Below are 20731 nucleotides of genomic sequence, written 5' to 3'. Positions count from 1 at the left end.
AAGTACATTGTTTTTTTAGACATAATGCTATTGCATACTTAATAGGCTATACCCAAAACTCATAGACTATAGTGTAGTGTAAACATAACTTTTATATGCAGTAGAAAACCAAAAAATTCATACGATTTGCTTTATTGAGGTGATCTGGAACCGAACCCACAGTATCTCCCAGATATACCTGTATATCATGGACTACTAGAAGAACAAACAAATCTGTCTTGAAGGAAGTGCAACCAGAATGCACCTTAGAAGTGAGGTTGGTGAGACTTTGTCTCACGTACCTTGGACATGTTTATCAGGAGAGGCCAGCTCCTTGAGAAGGACATCACGCTTGGTGTAAAAATGGCAGCATGGTAGGGTTGTCTGACATCCTTGTCTAACTTCACAAGGGGAAGGAGACAGACTCAAGATCAACAGCCCAAGCCTGATTCCTATGAAGCGGTGGTCAGACATACCTCCTCTGTCCAATCTTTTTACCAATTCTGACACCAGCCATCCTTCCCATGGCACTCTCTACTTCTCTGCTGGGTTTGATGATTCATTGCAATAGCCACACAGAACTCACAGACAATACTTATGATCATGGAGTTTATTAGGGAAGTAACAGGTTACAATTCAGGATCAGAAATGGCTCAGTATACAGTTCTTTCGTCAGAACAGCATCTTGGCTGTGTCCACAGGCCAGCCTCTTATTGGCCCTTGACCCTCAGGCCTCTTGGGCCAGCCCAGCTTCTGCACTGCTCAGGCAAGTGTTACAAAGTTTTTTAGCTCCACCAGTAAATGCCCAAAGGCAACACACTCTGCCTGGAAGCTTCAGCCTGAAGGCGCTCAGCTCTCTCACTCCATGAGACAGCAAGCCTAGCTCTGACGATAAGGACCCAGGGACACCTCACTCCACCAGCAAGCCTCTTGCCTGAAGACACTCAGCTCTCTCACTTCATGGGTCAGCAAGCCTAGATCCATGGACTAGGAAGCCCGCTGTGCTGTCTTGCATCGGTTTCCTGGTTCTGCTGCCGTTGTTTTTCTGCCACCCCTTCCCAACATCTTGTGCCATCTCCAGTGTTACAGCTCTCTCTGTCTTCTGGGTCTAGGAGGTTCTACGTACAAATGATGTGCGTCCAAATGATGTGCGTCGCTCCCATCTCTTCTTGGTGGTAGTGAGGTCCCCCCTTTCCACCTCTGGGATGGCTTAATTTAAGCCTAGCGGGATGGCAAAACTGAGCAACCCCCTTATTAATATTCCATACACCTTATTTGCATGGTACCATCCCCACAAGGGTATCTTGCACCTTATTTGCATTATTAGAAAGCTGTCCAATCCTGTTGGTAGGCTACAGGCACCTTGTTTGCATGTTGTTAGGTGCCCTTGAGTCAGTTCCAACTTGTAGTGACCCTGTGTACAACAGAATGAAACACTGCCCAGTTCTGCACCATCCTCACAATTTTTATTCTTGAACCCATTGTTGCAGCCACTGTGTCAGTCCATCTCCTTGAAGGTCTTCTTTTTTGCTGACTTGCTACCAAGCATTATGTCCTTCCCTAGGGACTGCTCCCTCCTGATAACATATCCAAAGTACGTGAGATGAAGCCTTTTCACCCTTGCTGATAAGGAGCATTCTGGCTGTACTTCTCCCAAGACAGATTTCTTTGTTCTTCTGGTAGTTTATGGTATATTCAGTATTTTCTCCAATAGCATAATTCGAAGGCATCGATTCTTCTTCAGTCTTCTTTATCCGTTGTCCAACTTTCGCATGCATATGAGGCAATTGAAAACACCATGGCTTGATTCAGGCACACCTTAGTCTTCAAAGTGACATCTCTGCTTTTTTTACATTTTAAAGAGGTCTTTTGCAGCACACTTGCCCAATGCAGTGCCTCGTTTGATTTCTTAACTGCTGCTTCCATGGGTGTTGATTGCGAATCCAAGTAAAATTATATCCTGACAGCTTCAGTCTTTTCTCTGTTTATTATGATATTGCTTATTGGTACAGTTGTGAGGATTTTTGTTTTCTTTATGTTAAGTCTTTGATCTTCATCAGTAAGTGCTTCAAGTCCTCTTTATTTTCAGCCAGCAAGGTTATGTCATGTGCATATACCAAAAAAACCAAACCCCAGTGCTGTCAAGAAGATTGTTAATGAGTCTTCCTCCAATCCTGATGTCACATTCTTCTTCATATAGTCCAGCTTCTCAGATTTGCTTAGGATACAGAATGAGTAAGTTTGGTGAAAGGATATAACCTTGATGCACATCTTTCCTGATTTTTCACCATGCACTATCCTCATGTTCTGTTTGAATGACTGCCTCTTGGTCTATGTACAGGTTCCACATGAGCACAATAAAGTGTTCTGAAATTCCCATTCTTCATAATTTGTTATGATCCACACAATTGAATGCCTTCACACAATCAATAAAACACAGGTAAACATCATTCTGGTATTCTCTGCTTTCAGCCAAGATCCATCTGACATCAGCAATGTTGATCTCTCATTCCACATCCTCTTCTGAATCTGGCTTGAATTTATGGCAGTTCTCTGTCGAAATACTACTGCAGCTGCTTTTGAATGATCTTCAGCAAAATTTTACTTACATGTGATATTGATGGTATTGTTCAATAATTTCTGTATTCCGCTGCATCCATTTGTTGAAGCATCTCAATTGGTATTCTGTCAGTTCCTAAAGCTTTATTTTTCACCAGTGCCTTCAACTCAGCTTGGACTTCTTCCTTCAGTATCTTTGGTTCATGATAATGTGCTGCTTCCTGAAATGGTTGAACATCAACTAATTCTTTTTGGTACAGTGACTCTGTGTATTCCTTCCATCTTCTTTTGATACTCTGTGTCATTTAATATTTTTCCCATAGAATCCTTCAGTATTGTAACTCGAGGCTTGAATTTTCTCTTCGGTGCTTTCAGCTTGAGAGATGCAGAGCATGTTCTTCCCTTTTGGTTTTCTATCTGCAGGTCTTTGCACATTTCATCATAATATTTTACTTTGTCTTTTGGGCTACCAATTGAAACCTTGTTCAGCTGTTTTACTTCATCATTTTTTCCTTTCACTTTAGCTACTCTGTGTTCAAGAGCAAGTTTCAGAGTGTCTTCTGACATCTATTTTGGTCTTTTCTTTCTTTCCTGTCTTTTTAATGACCTTTTGCTTTCTTTGTGTATGATGGCCCATGTGTATGGTTGTCGTTTATGTTGGTGAAAAAGGGTATTTGCAATGAAGAAGTTGTTAGTCTTACCAAATTCTATCATGTGACCTCTGCTGTCATTTCTATCCCCAAGACCTAATTTTCCAACAACTGTTCCTTCTTCTTTATTTCCAACTTTCACGTTCCAGTCACCAGTAAATATCAATGCATCTTGATTGCATGTTTCATCAATTTCAAACTGCAAAAGTTGGTAAAAATCTTCAATTTCTTTATCTTGGGCCTTAGTGGTTGGTGCGTAAATTTGAGTAATAGTCGTATCAACTGGTCTTCCTTTTGGCGTATGGATATTATCCTATCACTGACAGTGTTGTACTCGAGAATAGATATTGAAATGTTCTTTTTGGTGAAGAATGCAACGCCATTCCCCTTCAGTTTGTCATTCCTGGCATAGTATACCATATGATTATCTGAATCAAAATGACTGATACCTGTCCATTTCAGCTCACCAATGCCTAGAATATAAATGTTTATGCATTCCATTTCATTTTTGATGATTTCCAATTTTCCCAGATTCATACTTTGTATATCCCACATTCCTATTATTAATGGAATCTTGCAGCTGTTTCTTCTCATTTTGAGTTGTACCACATCAGCAAGTGAAGGACCCAAAAGCTTGACTCCATCCGCATCATTAAAGTTGTCTCTACCTTGAGGAGGCAGCTCTTCCTCAGTTCATTTTGAACGCCTTCCAACCTGAGGGGCTCATCTTACGGGCACTATGTCAAACAGTGCTTTGCTGTTATTCATTAGGTTTTATTGGCCAATTTTTTTCGGAAGTAGACCACCAGCTAGGTCCTTCCTAGTATGTCTTAGTCCACCATGGGTGACCATGCTGATATTTGAAATACTGGTGGCATAGCTTCCAGCATTACAGCAACACAATTGCCACCACAGTATGACAAACTGACATACGTGTGGAGGTCTAATTTGCATAGTTCTACCCAATATTTGCTGGGAGTTACAAGACCATGGCGAGAAGGCCATTTAAAAGCGATCTCTCACACCACAATTGGTAGAGAGTCAGCAAAAAAGAGAAAGAGCCTTAATGAGATAGATTCACACAGTGGCTGCAATAATGGGCTCAAACATAGTAACGATTTTGAGGATGGCGCAGGACCAGGCAGTATTTCATTCTGTTATACATATGGTCCTTATGAATTGGAACCAACTCAACAGCACTTAATGACAAAATATCCGTGTCATTTCAGGGGTTAGTGACTTTTATGGATGTAGCCATAGACTTCTCCCAAGAAGAATGGGAATGGCTGAACCTTGCTCAGAGGAATTTGTACAGGAAGGTGATGTTGGAGAACTATAGGAACCTGGTCTCTGTGGGTAAGAGTATTTTTCTCCTTCTGCCTCCCTGTAACTCAGAAGTCTTTCCTTCCTGCATTAGCTATCTAGTGCTGTGATAACAGAAATACTACAAGTGAATGGCTTTAATGAACGTAAACTTAACTTCTCACAGTTTGGGAGGTTAAAGTTTGAATTCCCGGTGGTGGTTCTAGGGGAAGGCTTTCTGCCTCTGTTGGCCCTGTCTGTTCAACTTCTGTTTCCTGGTTCCTTGGAGATCTCCTTGTGGCGTAGCATCTAACATCCTTCGTCTCTGCTTGCTGGCTTGTTTAATCTCTTGTATATCTCAAAAGAGATTGACTTAAGACTCCCTACACTAATTCTGTCTCATTAACATAACAAAGAAACCCTTTTTCCAGATGGGATTCTAACAACAGGCATAGGGGTTAGGATTTACAACACACATTTTTGGGGGGACAAATTCAATTCTCAACACTGTCTTAATCAGCATTTTTCTGCATTGCTCCTTTCTCTTAAGACCATGAAGACTGGGCCACAGTTTTGGGATACCCACATCATGGTCAATTTTCATATCTTTCTTCATATACAGGTCTTTGCATTTCTAAACCAGATGTGATTTCCTTACTGGAACAAGGGAAAGAGCCTTGGGAGGTGAACAGACAGATGACGAGAGGCCTATGCCCAGGTGAGTGTAGGATAACTAGAGATGGGGAAACTATTCTCCAGACGTTTCTTTTCTCAGGTATTTGTTGGAAAATACCTTTCAAAGGCCCCAAGGCCTAGGGAGAAAATTGAGGCCTCTCTAATATGGGCTTCCCGAAATACATCCTCTGTATGTTTCTTCTCACCTTTCACTTCCTTCTCTCTAATTATAACTCAGTTTTCAGTTCTGTGGGTTCCATTTCTTCCAGCTCCCTCTCCTTTCTATTTCTTAAGAAATCTTCTTCTGACATTGATGTACTTTTTAAACAATTGCCTTTGAATAATTGACAAATGGATTTATTCAGTTATCCCTTCAATAAGCATTTAGTGGTTAAGCACTCAGCTGTTAACTGAAGGGTCAGCAGTTCAAAGCCACCAGCTGCTCCATGAGGGAAAGATGTAGTAGTGTACTGCCATAAAGATTTACAGTCTTGGAAACCCTGTGGGACATTTTGACTCTGTGCTGTAGGATTGCTATGAGTCAGAAGCAACTTGATGGCAACGGGTATAAATAATTTACTCAGCATTGTTGTTACTTGCTGTCAGGTAGCCTCTGACTTATGGTGACCTCATGTACAATAAAATGAAACACTGACGAAGCCTGTGCCATCTTCACAATCGTTGGAATGCTTGAATCCATTGTTGCAGCCTCTGTGTATTTTGGGTGCCTTCTAACCTAAGGGTCTCATCTTCCAGCACTATATTGGACAGTGTTCTGTTGTGATCCATAGGGTTTTCATTGGGTAATTTTTGGAAGTAGATGGCCAGGCCTTTCTTCCTAGTCTTAGTCTGAAAGCTCCACTGACACCTCTCTACTCTGTGTGACCCTGCTGATTTTTGACATACTAGTGGCATAGCTCCTAGCACCATGGCAACACACATCCTACCGCATTATGACAGGTGATGAACAAATGGTGAATACATTTTACTTCAAAAAAGGAAAAAGTCTCAGCTTTCTCCAGAAGTCATTCATATTTTTCAGAGAAGCGTTTTTGTTTTGTTTGTTTTTTTTAATTTAGTGGATTTTTTTGTTTGTTTTGCATAGGTTATATACGTGCATGGTACGAAATTTTTAAGGTGTGAATTGGTTTATAGTAAAAAATTGAGATTTTCTCTTCTGTACATCAACCACGTGTTCGACTTCCCTCAAAAAGAAAAAAAAAAAAACGAAACCCACTGCCATTGAGTCGATTTTGACTCATAGCGACCCTACAGGACAGAGTATAACTGCCCTATCGGGTTCCCAAGGCTGTAAATCTTTACCATAAGCCTACTGGCACATCTGTCTCCTGTGGAGCAACTGGTGGCTTCAAATCGCCAACCTTTTTGGTTAGCAGCCAAGCGCTTTGACCACTGTACCAACAGGGCTCCTTTTCTTCCCTAGAGGCCATCATTACCTTCTTGTTTATTCTTCAGTGTAAATACATGAAGAATACATATAGATTCTTTTTCGTATACAGTGAAAAGGGAGCTCTGCTGGCACAGTGATTAAGCGCTTGGTTGCTGACCAAAAGATCAGCAATTTGAACCCACAAGCCACTTTGTGGGAGAAAGATGTGGCAGTCTGCTTCTATAAAGATTTACAGCCTAGGAAACCCTATGGGCCAGTTCTACTCTGTCCTACAGGGTTACTATGAATTGGAATCGACTCGATGGCAGTGGGTTAAATGCAGTGAAACCTGTGAAAGCTGGAACTCAACAGGATTGCTTTGTTTTTCGGAGTCTCGCAAGTTTTCTGCCTTTGACGGGGTGTAGTCTAACCACTTTGCTATTACTCATTTTAGTAGACAGTATTTGAGTTTTCCTTCTCCGACAGGTTTCCACCTTACACAGGTTCCAGCTTTTGCAGGTTTTAGTGTATATGGTAGTATACAACACACTATTCTGCACATTACCTTTTTCAGTTACAATTGGCGATCTTTTTATTGCTGCATTTACTTACACTAGATAAAAGGCATGTCCCCTACCCACCCATTTTTTTTAGCACTTCTAAAGCTACCTTATCTTAACAGCTGAATATTATTCGAGTGTATGAGTATAGCATAACTTGTTCAACCAGTCTTCTGTTGTTGAACATTTATGTTCCTTTCAATCTTTTCTTATTGTCAGTAATACTTCAGTGAGAAATCTTGAACGGAAGTCATTTCACACAAATGGGAGTAAAACTCTAGGTCAAATCCTGAGATTTGCAATTGCTGAATCAGAGAGTATGTACATTTGTATTATTTTTATGTATTGGTAAATTGCCCTTTGTAGAAGTTATAATAAGAATAATAGTAGCTAACATTTACTGGTGCTTATTGTGTGCCAGGCACTGCTAAACACTATAAAAACCAGTTATCGTAAAGTTGACTCCAACTCCTGGTGACCCTATGTGTGCTAGAGTACAACTATGCTCCATAGAAAACAAAAATAAGTTATGTGTTGTGATTTATACTCCTACAAATAAAAATGGAGATAAATGAGTTAGAAAACATTAGACCTAAAGAAAATAAATTGAATAGCAGGTTTTGAAAAATAATCAATAAAATATATAAACTGTTAGGACAAATGAGAGAATAAGCAAAAAAATAAAAATATCAGTGGAAGAGTTGGTCTGCAGTAGGCTTTGGTCAATGCATACCATTAGCCAGATAAGCCTGCAGACCCAGCGACCTTATACAGAACAGATGTGTGTATATATCTTAACTGTAAACTCAAGCGATTTTACTGAAAAAGAATCCCATAAATATTAAACTCTGCACTATCTAAATTGCACTGAATTATCCTCAGATTTGCATTGTAATGCATATCATAATTTAAATCATCATGTAAACACTATTGTTATATTCTTTTCATCATTTAACGCACTGGGATAATTCTATGTGGATTTTCATTGCAATAGTGATTAGGACTTTAACTATGTTCAGAATTTTAATCACACACTCCTTTCACTGAGCCCTTCCCTCTCCTATATCTTACTGTAAATTACTATTAAAAAAAGAAGAAATAATGGTAAATAACCACAGATGCATAAGAAAATAAAAGAATCATGTGAACATATTTTTCTCAACTCTGTATAAATAATTTGAAAACCTAGATGACTGATATTCTAGGAAAATTTTAATTACCACAGTTGACACCAGAAGAGATGGAAAATTTAAACAGACCAGTTACTGTAGAAAGAAGTATAAAAAATTACTTAAGAACTGCCTCCCCCAAGAAAAGAAGTAGCAGCCCCAAGTAGTTGCACAAATAAATTTTATAAAACACTTGAGAAAAAATGTCACCAATGCTATTCATAATGTTCCAAGGCAAAGAAATAAAAGAGAGCTTAAAAATTTGTTGTTTATTAAGGCAAATTTTATTAAATTTTATTTATTAATTTTTATATTGTAACATCTGACACTAAAATATGAGTGTATCAAAAAAAAAAAAAAAAAGGGAACTACAGACCAATCTCAGTTATGAACATCAGTGAAAAATCTGAAATAAAAGGTCACACTGAAATAATATATCTTGGCCAAAGAAGGTTTATTCCAGGAATTCAGGATGGTTGGATCACAAGGATGGTTAACCTTAGCTAGGAGTTGTCAAAAACATGTACTGCTTATGGGCTTCAATAACTGTTTAACTTCAATAAATGTTATTTCATCTTGGAATTTTCCATTCTTCTAGCATTTAATAAAGAAGACATTTGCTTTATTAATATTTTTCAGACTTGGAGTATGTGTGGGTGACCAAGGAGTTATCTCCAAAGCAGGACATTTATGAAGAAAAATTATCTCAGGAAATGCTATTGGAAAATCTTACAAGCTATGGCCTTGAATATTCCATATTCAGAGAAAACTGGAAATGTGAAAACCTGTTTGAGAGGGAGCCAATAAGTCAGAAGACACATTTTAGGCAAGAGACAATCACTCATATAGATACCCTTATTGAGGAAGGGGACCACTCTAACAAATCTGGGACAATTTTTCATCTAGATGCAATATCTTATATAAAACAGGTTGTTCCTATGGAAGAGAGAATATATAATTGTGACACAGGTAATAAAAGCTTAAAAAAACATTCAGTTCTAAAAATACAGAAGGAAGTCTCTGGAGAAAAGAAACTTTTGAAATGTAATGACTGTAAGAAAACTTTTACCAAAATCTCGACCCTTACACTCCATCAAAGAATTCATACTGGAGAGAAACCCTATGAATGTATTGAATGTGGCAAAGCCTTTAGCCAGAGTGCCCACCTTGCTCAACATCAGAGAATACACACAGGAGAAAAACCCTTTGGATGTACTGAATGTGGGAAAGCCTTCAGCCAGAATGCGCATCTTAGTCAACATCAGAGAGTTCACACTGGAGAAAAACCTTATAAATGCAAGCAGTGTGATAAAGCCTTCAGCCAGCTTGCACATCTTGCTCAACATCAGAGAGTTCACACTGGAGAAAAACCCTATGAATGTATTGAATGTGGGAAGGCTTTTAGCGACTGCTCATCCTTAGCTCATCATCGAAGGATTCACACTGGGAAAAGACCCTATGAATGTATAGACTGTGGGAAAGCATTCAGACAAAACGCTTCCCTTATACGTCATCGAAGATATTATCATACTGGGGAGAAACCCTTTGATTGCATTGATTGTGGGAAGGCTTTCACTGATCACATAGGACTTATTCAACATAAGAGAATTCATACTGGAGAGAGACCTTACAAATGTAGCATGTGTGGGAAGGCCTTTAGCCATGGCTCATCTCTGACTGTACATCAGAGAATTCATACAGGAGAGAAACCTTATGAGTGTAATATTTGTGAGAAAGCCTTTAGCCATCGGGGCTCACTTACTCTACATCAAAGAGTCCATACTGGAGAGAAACCCTATGAGTGTAAAGAATGTGGGAAAGCTTTCCGGCAGAGCACACACCTTGCTCATCATCAGAGAATTCATACTGGTGAGAAACCTTATGAATGTAAGGAATGCAGGAAGACCTTCAGCCAGAATGCACACCTTGCTCAACATCAGAAAACACACACTGGAGAGAAACCCTATGAGTGTAAGGAATGTGGTAAGGTCTTCAGTCAGATTGCACACCTTGTTCAACACCAGAGAATCCATACTGGTGAGAAGCCTTATGAATGTATTGAATGTGGGAAGGCCTTTAGCGATGGCTCTTATCTTGTTCAACATCAGAGACTCCACACTGGCAAAAGACCATATGAATGCGTTGAATGTGGAAAGGCATTCAGACAGAGGGCATCCCTTATTTGTCATCAAAGATGCCATACTGGTGAGAAACCTTATGAATGTAATGTTTGTGGGAAAGCTTTTAGCCATCGTAAATCCCTTACTCTCCATCAGAGAATTCATACAGGAGAGAAACCTTATGAGTGTATAGAATGTAGCAAAGCCTTCAGCCAGATTGCCCATCTTACTCTGCATAAGAGAATCCATACAGGAGAAAGGCCCTATGAATGTAAAGAGTGTGGAAAAGCCTTCAGGCAGAGTGTACATCTTGCTCATCATCAACGAATTCATACTGGAGAGTCAGCTTCAATTATTCCCTCTTCCTCACCCCTGCACCAGAAAGTTCCATAGATTCAGTCTTCTAAATACCTCTGAAATCCATCCACTTTTTTCCAGCTCATGTCCCATCGTTGTAGTCCAAGACATAACCATCTCAGTTGGATTTCCGCAGTCGTGTTGCAACCTCTCAAGTGCATTATTAACACTGTGACCAGATTAATCTTTAAAAAAAATAAAAATATATATTCATGTTACTTTCCTACTTAAAATGCTGGTTTTGAAGAATATGTTAGATAATCCCTATCAAGGGTTCAGCATGCAATCCTTGGGATAAATAATCATTAGTTTAAATAAGTGCCAGCCATTAAAGTATGGAGGGTGGGGGTTCCTTATGAACAGCCCTATTCAGCTGCTTGAAAAATGGGCCAGTAGGTCAAGACTACAGATTGTGAAGCAGACAGAGGGTTTCCTACCCTCCCAGTGGGTAGAGAATATAAACATACCCAGAACTGAAAGATTCTATGATAAAAGAAAAAAAAATCTTTTCTTTTCTTTTATCATATGATATACAGGGCAAAATGGTGGCTGCCCACTCCCTTTGTATGGATATAAGGACATGTAGCATTGCTGAGGAAACCCTGGTGGTGTAGTGGTTAGGAGCTACGGTTGCTAACCAAAAGGTTGACAGAATCCATCAGGCGCTCCTTGGAAACCCTGCGGGTAATCCTACTCTGTCCTATAGGGTCGCTATGAGTCAGAATTGACTTGACGGCAAGAGGTTTGGTTTTTGGTAGCATTGCTGATGAGTTACTTCACCTCACCTGACACTTAGAAGTGAGAATAGGCCAATTAGAACAAAGGCATTTAGCACCTGGAGCAACAGAGGAAGGAGAGCCGAAAATAGGAGGAGGAAATGTAATATGTGGCTAATTGCCTCCAAGAACAACTGCCTCCTTTGCCATGAGACCAGAAGAACTGGATGGTGCCTGGCTACCATTACTGAACATTTTGATCAAACATTCTGTTGATGAATCCCGATCAAAAGGAAAATGTAGAACGGAGTTTCATATTCTCATGGAATCCAAACTTTCTGGAGCCATGGAGGTTGGATGAAGCCATGAGAAACTTGCCCTAAGATAATCTTAAAACCTTAGACCAAAAATATCCCCTGAAATCTTCTTCCTTGAGCATTATGGTCTGTTAAGATCTCTGTCTCTATAGGATCAAATTGACAACAGCAACGGGAAAGATTAGATAGGAACCTTAGGGATCAGTGAGTTTATGTTCATGGGGAAGGAACAACTCAGAAAAGGAGGATGAGAGTGGTTGCACAACCTGAAGAATGTAATCAATATCACTGAAATGCACATGTAGGAACTTGAAGTGGTGTATTTTTTGCTATGTATATTCTCAAACACAAAAATAAAGAACAAAGGCATTGGGGAGAATGTAGGAATAGATGGAATATAGGATTAAAAAATAAATAATTAAAATTAACAAGCTAGAGAACATAAATAGATTAATAGCCATGAAATAAAGTGTAGTTCAACAATTCAACTTTTAAAAATCCACCATGGACAATTCCTGTGTATTTGAATTGTTCTAGAAAAATATAGTAAAGCGTTCCATCTTGTTCTGTGAGACTAACATGACTCTGTAATAGCAAAACAGGAAAAAATACGTACACAGCAATTACCTTATGAATGTAGATGTTAAAAAAAATTGTTAAACTTATTTTTTAAACATTTTAAAAGTAGAGTGAATAGAGAGCTAGACATCTGTGTGTGCAGAGACTCAGTCTGGTAAAGATACCATTTCTCACGTTAAATCTGTAAGTTCACTGATGTTCAAATAAAATCTCAAAACATTTTTAAGTTGATTCAGACATCTACAGAATTGGGGCTATACCAAGGTATTTAGTACTGCATTGGAAATGTAATATTGAATTAATATGTACAGAATTTGGTAACATACCAGGCTCTGTTTAAGGTGCTGAGTATACACAAGTGTAAATCAAAACCAAACCCAGTGCTGTCATGTTAATTCCGACTCATAGCGACCCTATAAAGGTCGCTATGAGTTGGATGATACAGAAGTGTACAAAACAAAAATTTCTGCCCTTTCAAATGGAGTAGGGGGAAGACAGTCAAAAATTTAAATTTATACTAGTATGTGATAAATAATGTTGTCAGATGCCCTCGAGTTCACTTCGACTCATAGTGACCCCCATATACAACAGAACTAAACATAGCCTGGTCCTGTGCCATCCTCACAATTGTTGCTGTGTTTGAGCCCATCATTGCAGCCACTGTGTCAGTCTATCATATTGAGGGTCTTCCTCTTTTCTGCTGACCCTCTACCAAGCATGATGTCCTCCAGGGATTGGTACCTCCTGATAACATATCTAAAGTAAGTGAGACAAAGTCTCATCATCCTTGGTTTCTGAGGAGCATTCTGGCTGTACTTCCAAGACACATCTGTTCGTTCTTCTGGCAGTCTGTGGTATATTCAGTACTCTTTGCCAGCACCACAATTCAAAGGCATGAAATCTTCTTCAGTCTTCCGTATTCATTGTCTAGCTTTTGTATGCGTATGAGAAGATTGAAAATACCATGGCTTAGATCAGGCACACCTTAGTCCTCAGAGGGACATCTTTGCTTTTTAACACTTTAAAGAGGTCTTTTGCAGCAGTTTTGCCCAATGCAATATGCCGTTTTATTCTTGACTGCTGCTTTCATGGGTGTTGATTGTGGATCCAAATAAAATGAAATCCTTGATATCTTCAATTTTTTCTCTATTTATCATGATGTTGCTTGTTGGTCTAGCTGTGAGGATTTTTTGTTTTCTTCTTGTTGAGGTGTAATCCATACTGAAGGCTGTAGTGTTCAATCTTCATCAGTAAGTGCTTCAAGTCCTCTTCACTTCCACCAAGAAAGGTTGTGTCATCTGCATATTACAGGTTATTAATGAGCTTTCCTCCAATCGTGATGCAGCATTCTTTTTCATATAGTCCAGCTTCTCAGATTGTTTGCTCAGGATACAGATTAAATAATTATGGTGAAAGGATACCGACCTGACACACACCCTTCCTGATTTTAAACCCTGCAGTATCCCCTTGTTCTGTGGCTTTGTATGAGCAAAACTAAGTGTTCTCGAATTCCCATTCTTTGCAATGTTATCCATAATTTATTATGATTCGCACAGTCAAATGCCTTGCGAAGTCAATAAAACATAGGTAAACATCTTTCTGATAAATGATAGGTACTGTAAAGAGAGGTGATCTAAAGAGGGAGCTGTTCTACCCCTAGAACATATGGGCATTAGAGGTGGGGAATGAGGGAAGAGCTAGTGGTAACTGTCGAATACAAAGGGCATAATGAGACTACTCATGGTAGATAATCCCAAGGCAGATAGTTATAATGCTTTTGAGTGTTGTAGGATAAGAGAGTTGCTGGTCTAACAAAGATGAGAGTTCTATTCACTCTTATCCATAGTGATGTGGTGGCTGGTCAAGGGGTATTTATTTTATTTGTTTTGAATGGCTTTAGTGAGATGTAATTCACATACCATACAATTCTCTCATTTAAGGTATACAATTCATTGGTTTTTTAGTATATTCATAAGATTGTGCCAACATCACCTCAGTTATCTCCCCCCCAAAAAACCCTGTGTTTTTTATCCCACCATCCCCATCCCTGGAGGGGTGTTCTTATCTGGAGCACCCAGAACTCTTGCGTTCCACTTGACTGCTGCCTATGGTGGTATAGAGGCCCACATTAGGGCTGTCCTTACCAGAGCTTGTGACTGCTATAATATTGAGTTTGGGGGTTTGCTTTTGAAGTCTGCAGATGGAGACATAGAAGCTAGGGGATGGGTGTTCTTATCCAGTGCAAGAGGCACTTTTGGAATCCTATGTGATGAGGGAGAAAGATGTGGCAATCTGTTTCTATAAGGATTGTACACTTGGAAACCCTATGGTGCACTTCTACTGTGTCCTATAGAGTCACTATGAGCCAGAATCAACTCAGCGGCAAAGAGTTTGGTTTTTACAGATTTCTATCTGATGAAAGGGTTTTTCATTACAATCAGGAAAGGATGGATTGATCAAATGGTGTTGGGACACTTGACGTTCTGGAAAAACAGATCTATTAACTATTACACAAAGATCTAAATGTAAAGTATTAAAGTATAAGAAAAATTTCCAATAGTATTTTTATGACCTTGGTTTGACTTTCATAAGTATTACACATAAACCAGGAGCTGACATGAGGCCGTAGAAACTTATCTGCTGGAAAACATCATAATGTTAATAGACAAATGAGAGAATGCCAGAAAATATTTGCAACAAATATAAGGATCATAATCCCTGATCTTCAAAGTACTATTACAAGTCAGTAACATGTGCAGTTCAGTAGAAAATGGGCAAACCTAACAGCCATTTCACAGAAATTGAAATATAAATAGCAAATGAAAATTGCTCAACATCACCACTAATCAAGGAAGTGAAAAGTAAAGTAATGATATCCCTACTTTTTTCCTCAAATGACTTATTTTAAAACAGAATAATGATAGTACGTAGTATTGGTGAATGTGTGGAAGACAAGACAATCCAGTTATTGGTCATATAAATTACTGTATCCCTTTGTAGGGCAATCTGGTGTTACCTAAGAATATGGTGTGTATATAATCTTTGAATCCGTATACCTCAGAAACCAAAGTGTATAAAGGTTAGATAAACATATATTACCAAAAAAAAAAAAAAATTTTTTTAACAGTAAACTGTTAGAAACAACCTAATGTCCATCAGTAAGGAAATGGGTAAATTAAGGTATATTCATTCCACAGAATTCTATGCAATTGTTAAAAAAATAAATGTGAATGTAGCCATAAAAAAGACAGCTGTGATATACTAAATGGGGGGAAAAAATTGAAGAACCGTGTCATAATATGAACTCATAATTGTAATATCTAAAATAAAAACTAAAATATACATGATAACTGGGCATCCGCTTTTTTTTCTCCCCAGTTTCACTTGCCTCGACCTTTTGGTTACACTATCTCCTCTTCCTTTTTAGTTATTTATTTTTTCCTTTGGGGAACTGGCCATGCCCTGCCAGATGGTTGTGATAGACAGGACCTAGCCAATCAAATTTTCTCGAGTTGGAAAGGCAGTTGAATCTGTGTTGTTCACTGAAAAATAACTAACGGGATGATGCAGGTGTTCTTGTGGTTGCCATCTTTGGAGCCACCCTGGTTTTTGTGCTTTCTAAGACAAATCCTCGAAGTATCCATTATCCTCTCAGTACTTTATTTTTGGCTTCAATTGCTCAGATGCTTGCAGTTACAGAAACTTAATGCGGAACCCTGGCTTGTTAGTAGTCTGTGTATGTTTTAGTCTCCCAGTGCTGCTAAATAAGAGAAGTACCACAAGTGGGTGACTTTAATAAACGGAAATAATTTTATCACAGTTTAGAAGGCTAGAGGTCTGAATTCAGGGTGTGGGCTCTAGGGGAAGGCTCTTGCTCTCTCCGCTCTGGGAGAAGGTCATTGTCTCTTTTCAGCTTCTATGCCTTGGCTCCTTGGTGAACTTCATGTGACATAGCGTCTATCTTCTCCCATCTCTGCTTCTGCTTCCTTGCTTAATCTGTACTTTTTATCTTAAAAGAGATTGATTTAAGACATACCCTACACTAATACTGCCTCATTAACATAGCAAAGAAGCTCATTCCCAGATGCGATTATAACCACTATAAAACCAAACCAAATTCACTGGCATCAAGTCGATTCCAACGCATAGCAACCCTATAGGACAGAGTAGAACTGCCCCATAAAGTTTCCAAGGAGCGCCTGGTGTATTTGAACTGCAGACCTTTTGGTTAGCAGCCGTAACTGTTAACCACTACACCGCCAGGGTTTCCATAACCACTATAGGGGTTAGGATTTACAACACATATTTTGGGGGGATGCAATTTAATCCATAATAGTGTTGGTGACTGAATGTAAGACCATGGAGCAGCAGTTCATCTTGCCCTCAAGACAGGTACTAGCTAAGCCACTTAGGGATAAGCTGGCACACCCTCATTGAGTCATTGCTGTTGTTAGTTACAGTCAAGTCTGTTCCAACTTACAGCAACCCCGTGTGTGCAGACTAGAAACTATGCTCCATAGGGTTTGTTTCAAAGGCTGTGAACTTTCAGAAGCAGATCGTCAGGCCTGTCTTCTGAGACACCTTTGGGTGAGTTGGAGCCACCAACCTTTTAGCTAGTAGCCTAGCATTCAACTGTTTGCACCACCCAGGGACTGAACCTCATTGGGTAAAAGTGGTAAATCTGGGCCTGGCCCCAGCAGGCCATGGAAGCATAATAAATTGCATGAACAGGTGGCTTAAATACCCAGTGTGTCTACTCTTCCTGAGCCTACACTGATAAACTTCATGGGGAGTTTCCTCTGATCACTTGATCGAAGGATAAAACTCAACTCCATCCTACTTTACAATGTGCTTGCTGTATATACTGATTGGCATGAGCTAGAAGTGGATTAACAAGACATTAGAGTTGCATTCAAGGAGCTCTGGTGGCACAACAGTTAAGCATTTGGCTGCTAACTGAAAGGCCGGCAGTTTGAACCCACCAGCAGCTCCACAGGAGAAAAGATCTGGCCATATGTTCCCATAAAGATTACAGCCTAGGAAACCCTATGGGGCAGTTCTACTCAGTCACACGAGGATGCCATGAGTCGAAACTGACTTGACCGTACTTAAAAGAGTCACTCGGGTGTTGCCTTCAAGGTTATACTGAAGACTCCCAGTGGGCAGATCTTTGTGTGTGTGTACTTTTTAAAACATCTTTATTAAAATACATAATAAACTGCATGTATTTAATATGTATAATCAGTTTTGATACATATATGTTGTTGTTTTTGGGTGCCACTGAGTTGATTTTGACTTACAATAACCCCATGTGACAGAGTAGAACTTCCTCATAGGATTTCTAGGCTGCAATCTTTACAGGAGCAGATTGCCAGGTCTTTCTTCCGTGGAGCCACTGGGTGGGTTCAAACCGCCGACCTTTCAGTTAGCAGCTGAGCGCTTAACCATTGTACCACCAGGGCTTCTTTGATACATGTATATACTTGTGAAATCACCACAGTCAAGATAATAAACATTTCTATCTGACCCTTTATAACCTTTGTCTTGCATTCCTCTCTACTCCTCCCCCCTTCCAAAAACCATTGTCTGTTACTATATATGTTTGTATCTTCTAGAGTTTTATATAAATAGAATCATTCAGTATGTACTTTAGAAAAAAAAATGGCTCCTTTCATTCAGAATAATTATTCTGAGATTCATCCATGTTTTGTTGTTGTTGTTAGGTGCTGTCAAGTCAGTTCCAACTCACACGGATGCTATGTACAACAGAAGGAAACAGCCCAGTCCTGAGCCATCCTCATGATCCTTGTTATGCTTGAGCCCATTGTTGCAGCCACCGTGTCAATCCATCTCGTTGAGGGTCTTCCTCTTTTTTGCTGACCCTCTACTTGTGTGTTGCTGTGTTGCTGGAAGCTATGCCACTGGTATTCAAATACCAGCAGAGTTACCCATTGCAGACACATTTCTGTTGAGCTTCCAGATTAAGACAAACCAGGAAGAAGGACCTGGCAGTCTACTTCTGAAAGGAGTTAGCCAATGAAAACCTTATGAATAGCAACATAACATTGTCTGATATGGTGCCCGAAGATGAGCCTCTCAGGTTGGAAGGCACTCATAAGATGACTGAGGAAGAGCTGCCTCCTCAACATAGTCAACCTAAATGATGTGGATGGAATCAAGCTTTTGGGGCCTTGGTGTGCTGATGTGGCACGACTCAAAATGAGAAGAAACAGCTGCAAACATCCATCAATAATCAGAGCGTGGAATGTACAAAGTATCAATCTAGGAAAATTAGAAGTTGTCAAAAATAAAATGGCATTAGTGAGCTGAAATGGACTGGTATTGGCCATTCTGAATCAGACAATCATATGCTGGGAATGAGAACTTGAAGAGGAATGGTGTTGCATTCATCATCAGAAAGAATATTTCAAGGTCTATCCTGAAGTACAACACTGTCAGTGACAAAATAATGTCCATATGCTTACAAGGAAGACCAGTTAATATAACTGTTATGCAGATTTACACACCAACCACTAGGACCAAAGATGAAGAAATTGAAGATTTTTACCAACTTCTGCAGTCTGAAATTGATCAAACATGCAATCAGGATGCATTGATAATTACTGGTGTTTGGAATATGAAAGTTGGAAACAAAGAAGAAGGATCAGTAGTTGGAAAATGTGGCCTTGGTGATAGAAATGATACTGGAGATCACAGGATAGAATTTTGCAAGACCAGTGACTTCTTCATTGAAAATATCTTTTTTCACCAACATAAATGGTGACTATACATGTGGACCTCGCCAGATGGAATACACAGGAATCAAACTGACTACATCTACAGAAAGACGCAATGGAAAAGCTCAATATCCTCAGTCAGAACAAGGCCAGGACAGACTGCGGAGCAGACCATCAATTGCTCATATGCAAGTTCAAGTTGAAGCGGAAGAAAATTAGAACAAGTTAACGAGAGCCAAAGTACTACCTTGAGTATATCGCACCTGAATTTAGAGATCATCTCAAGAATAGATTTGACACATTGAACACTAATGACCGAAGACCAATCAAGTTGTAAAATGACATCAAGGACATCATACATGAAGAAAGCAAGAGGTCATTAAAAAGAAAAGACCAAAATGGATGTCAAAAGAGACTCTGAAAGTTGTTATTGAACACTGAGTAGCTAAAGCAAATTGAAGATGATGAAGTAGGAGAGCTGAACAGAAGATTTCAAAGGGCAACTCGAGAAGACAAATTGAAGTATTTTAATGACATGTGCAAAGAGCTGAAGTTAGAAAACCAAAAGAGAAGACCATGCTCAGCATTTCTCAAGCTGAAAGAACTGAAGAAAAAATTCAAACCTCGAGTTGCAATAATGAAGGATTCTACGGGCAAAGTATTAAACGATGCAGAAACATTAAAAGAAGATGGAAGGGGGGGCCAAGATGGCGGACTAGGTAGACGCTACCTCGGATCCCTCTTGCAACAAAGACTCGGAAAAACAAGTGAATCGATCACATACATAACAATCTACGAACCCTGAACAACAAACACAGATTTAGAGACGGAGAACGAACAAATATGGGGAAGCAGCGATTGTTTTCAGAGCCTGGAGCCAGTGTACCTATCAGGTAACCTTTGGCGCCCGACTTAGGGCAGAGCCTAGGGGAGCAGACGGCACAAACAAGGGGCCAAGCCCTAGCCCCCGAACTCACTCTGGGAGGGGGCCCAGCCAGTTCACTCAGGCGGAGTGGCGACGCAGCCGGTGGGAGAAGTCCCCGGGAGGCAGTGACTGATCTTGGAGCGGGGAGAGCAGCGTCCCAGCCGGGGAAACATCCCGCCGGGATTTTGACTGGGCGCAGGCACGGTACAAGCACAGAGAGCTGCTCCACTCCCCTGGACTAACCCCGGGAGGGGGCCCACCCGGTTCGCGCGGGCGGCGTGGCGACGCAGCCAGTGGGAGAAGTCCCCGGGAGGCAGCAACTGGTCTTGGAGCAGGGAGAGCAGCATCCCAGCCAGGACATGTGGTCACGGCACAAGCACGGGGAGCTGCTGCACTCACCTGAACTGACCCTGGGAGGGGGCCCAGCCGGTTTACGGAGGCGGCACGGCGACGCGGCTGGAGGGACGAGAAGTCGCTGGGAGGCAGCGACTGATTTTGGAGTCGAGAGTGCACCGTCCCAGCAGGGGAACCTCGACGTTGGGCGTGGGGCTGGCAGCAGAGGATCTGACCGTGACTTCAGCGGGCCAGACCCCCTGGGGGCAATCTCCACACACCCAGCACACAGAGACGACGCGCCCCGCGGGAATCTCAGATATAATAGTCATTCCAAGCAAGACAAGCAACTCTGGCTATATT

At 40.3% G+C, this 20731-nt stretch overlaps 1 protein-coding gene across 1 annotated transcript in view; it reads left to right on the top strand.

Annotated features, from left to right (window-relative positions):
- The window catches only part of LOC126086175 (zinc finger protein 470-like), a 73327-nt gene that overhangs the window by 9556 nt on the left and 43040 nt on the right, over positions 1–20731 (top strand). The window contains exons 3-5 of the mRNA XM_049902358.1: positions 4418–4544; positions 5113–5208; positions 8924–10788. Coding sequence (XP_049758315.1) covers positions 4418–4544; positions 5113–5208; positions 8924–10788 — 2088 coding nt within the window. The remainder of the gene's footprint in view (positions 1–4417; positions 4545–5112; positions 5209–8923; positions 10789–20731) is intronic.

Source organism: Elephas maximus, chromosome 11 (genome assembly GCF_024166365.1).
Source record: "Elephas maximus indicus isolate mEleMax1 chromosome 11, mEleMax1 primary haplotype, whole genome shotgun sequence".
Classification (NCBI taxonomy): domain Eukaryota; kingdom Metazoa; phylum Chordata; class Mammalia; order Proboscidea; family Elephantidae; genus Elephas; species Elephas maximus.
The sequence above is the reverse complement of the archived record's forward strand: the minus strand, read 5'-3'. Positions and strand labels throughout refer to the sequence as shown.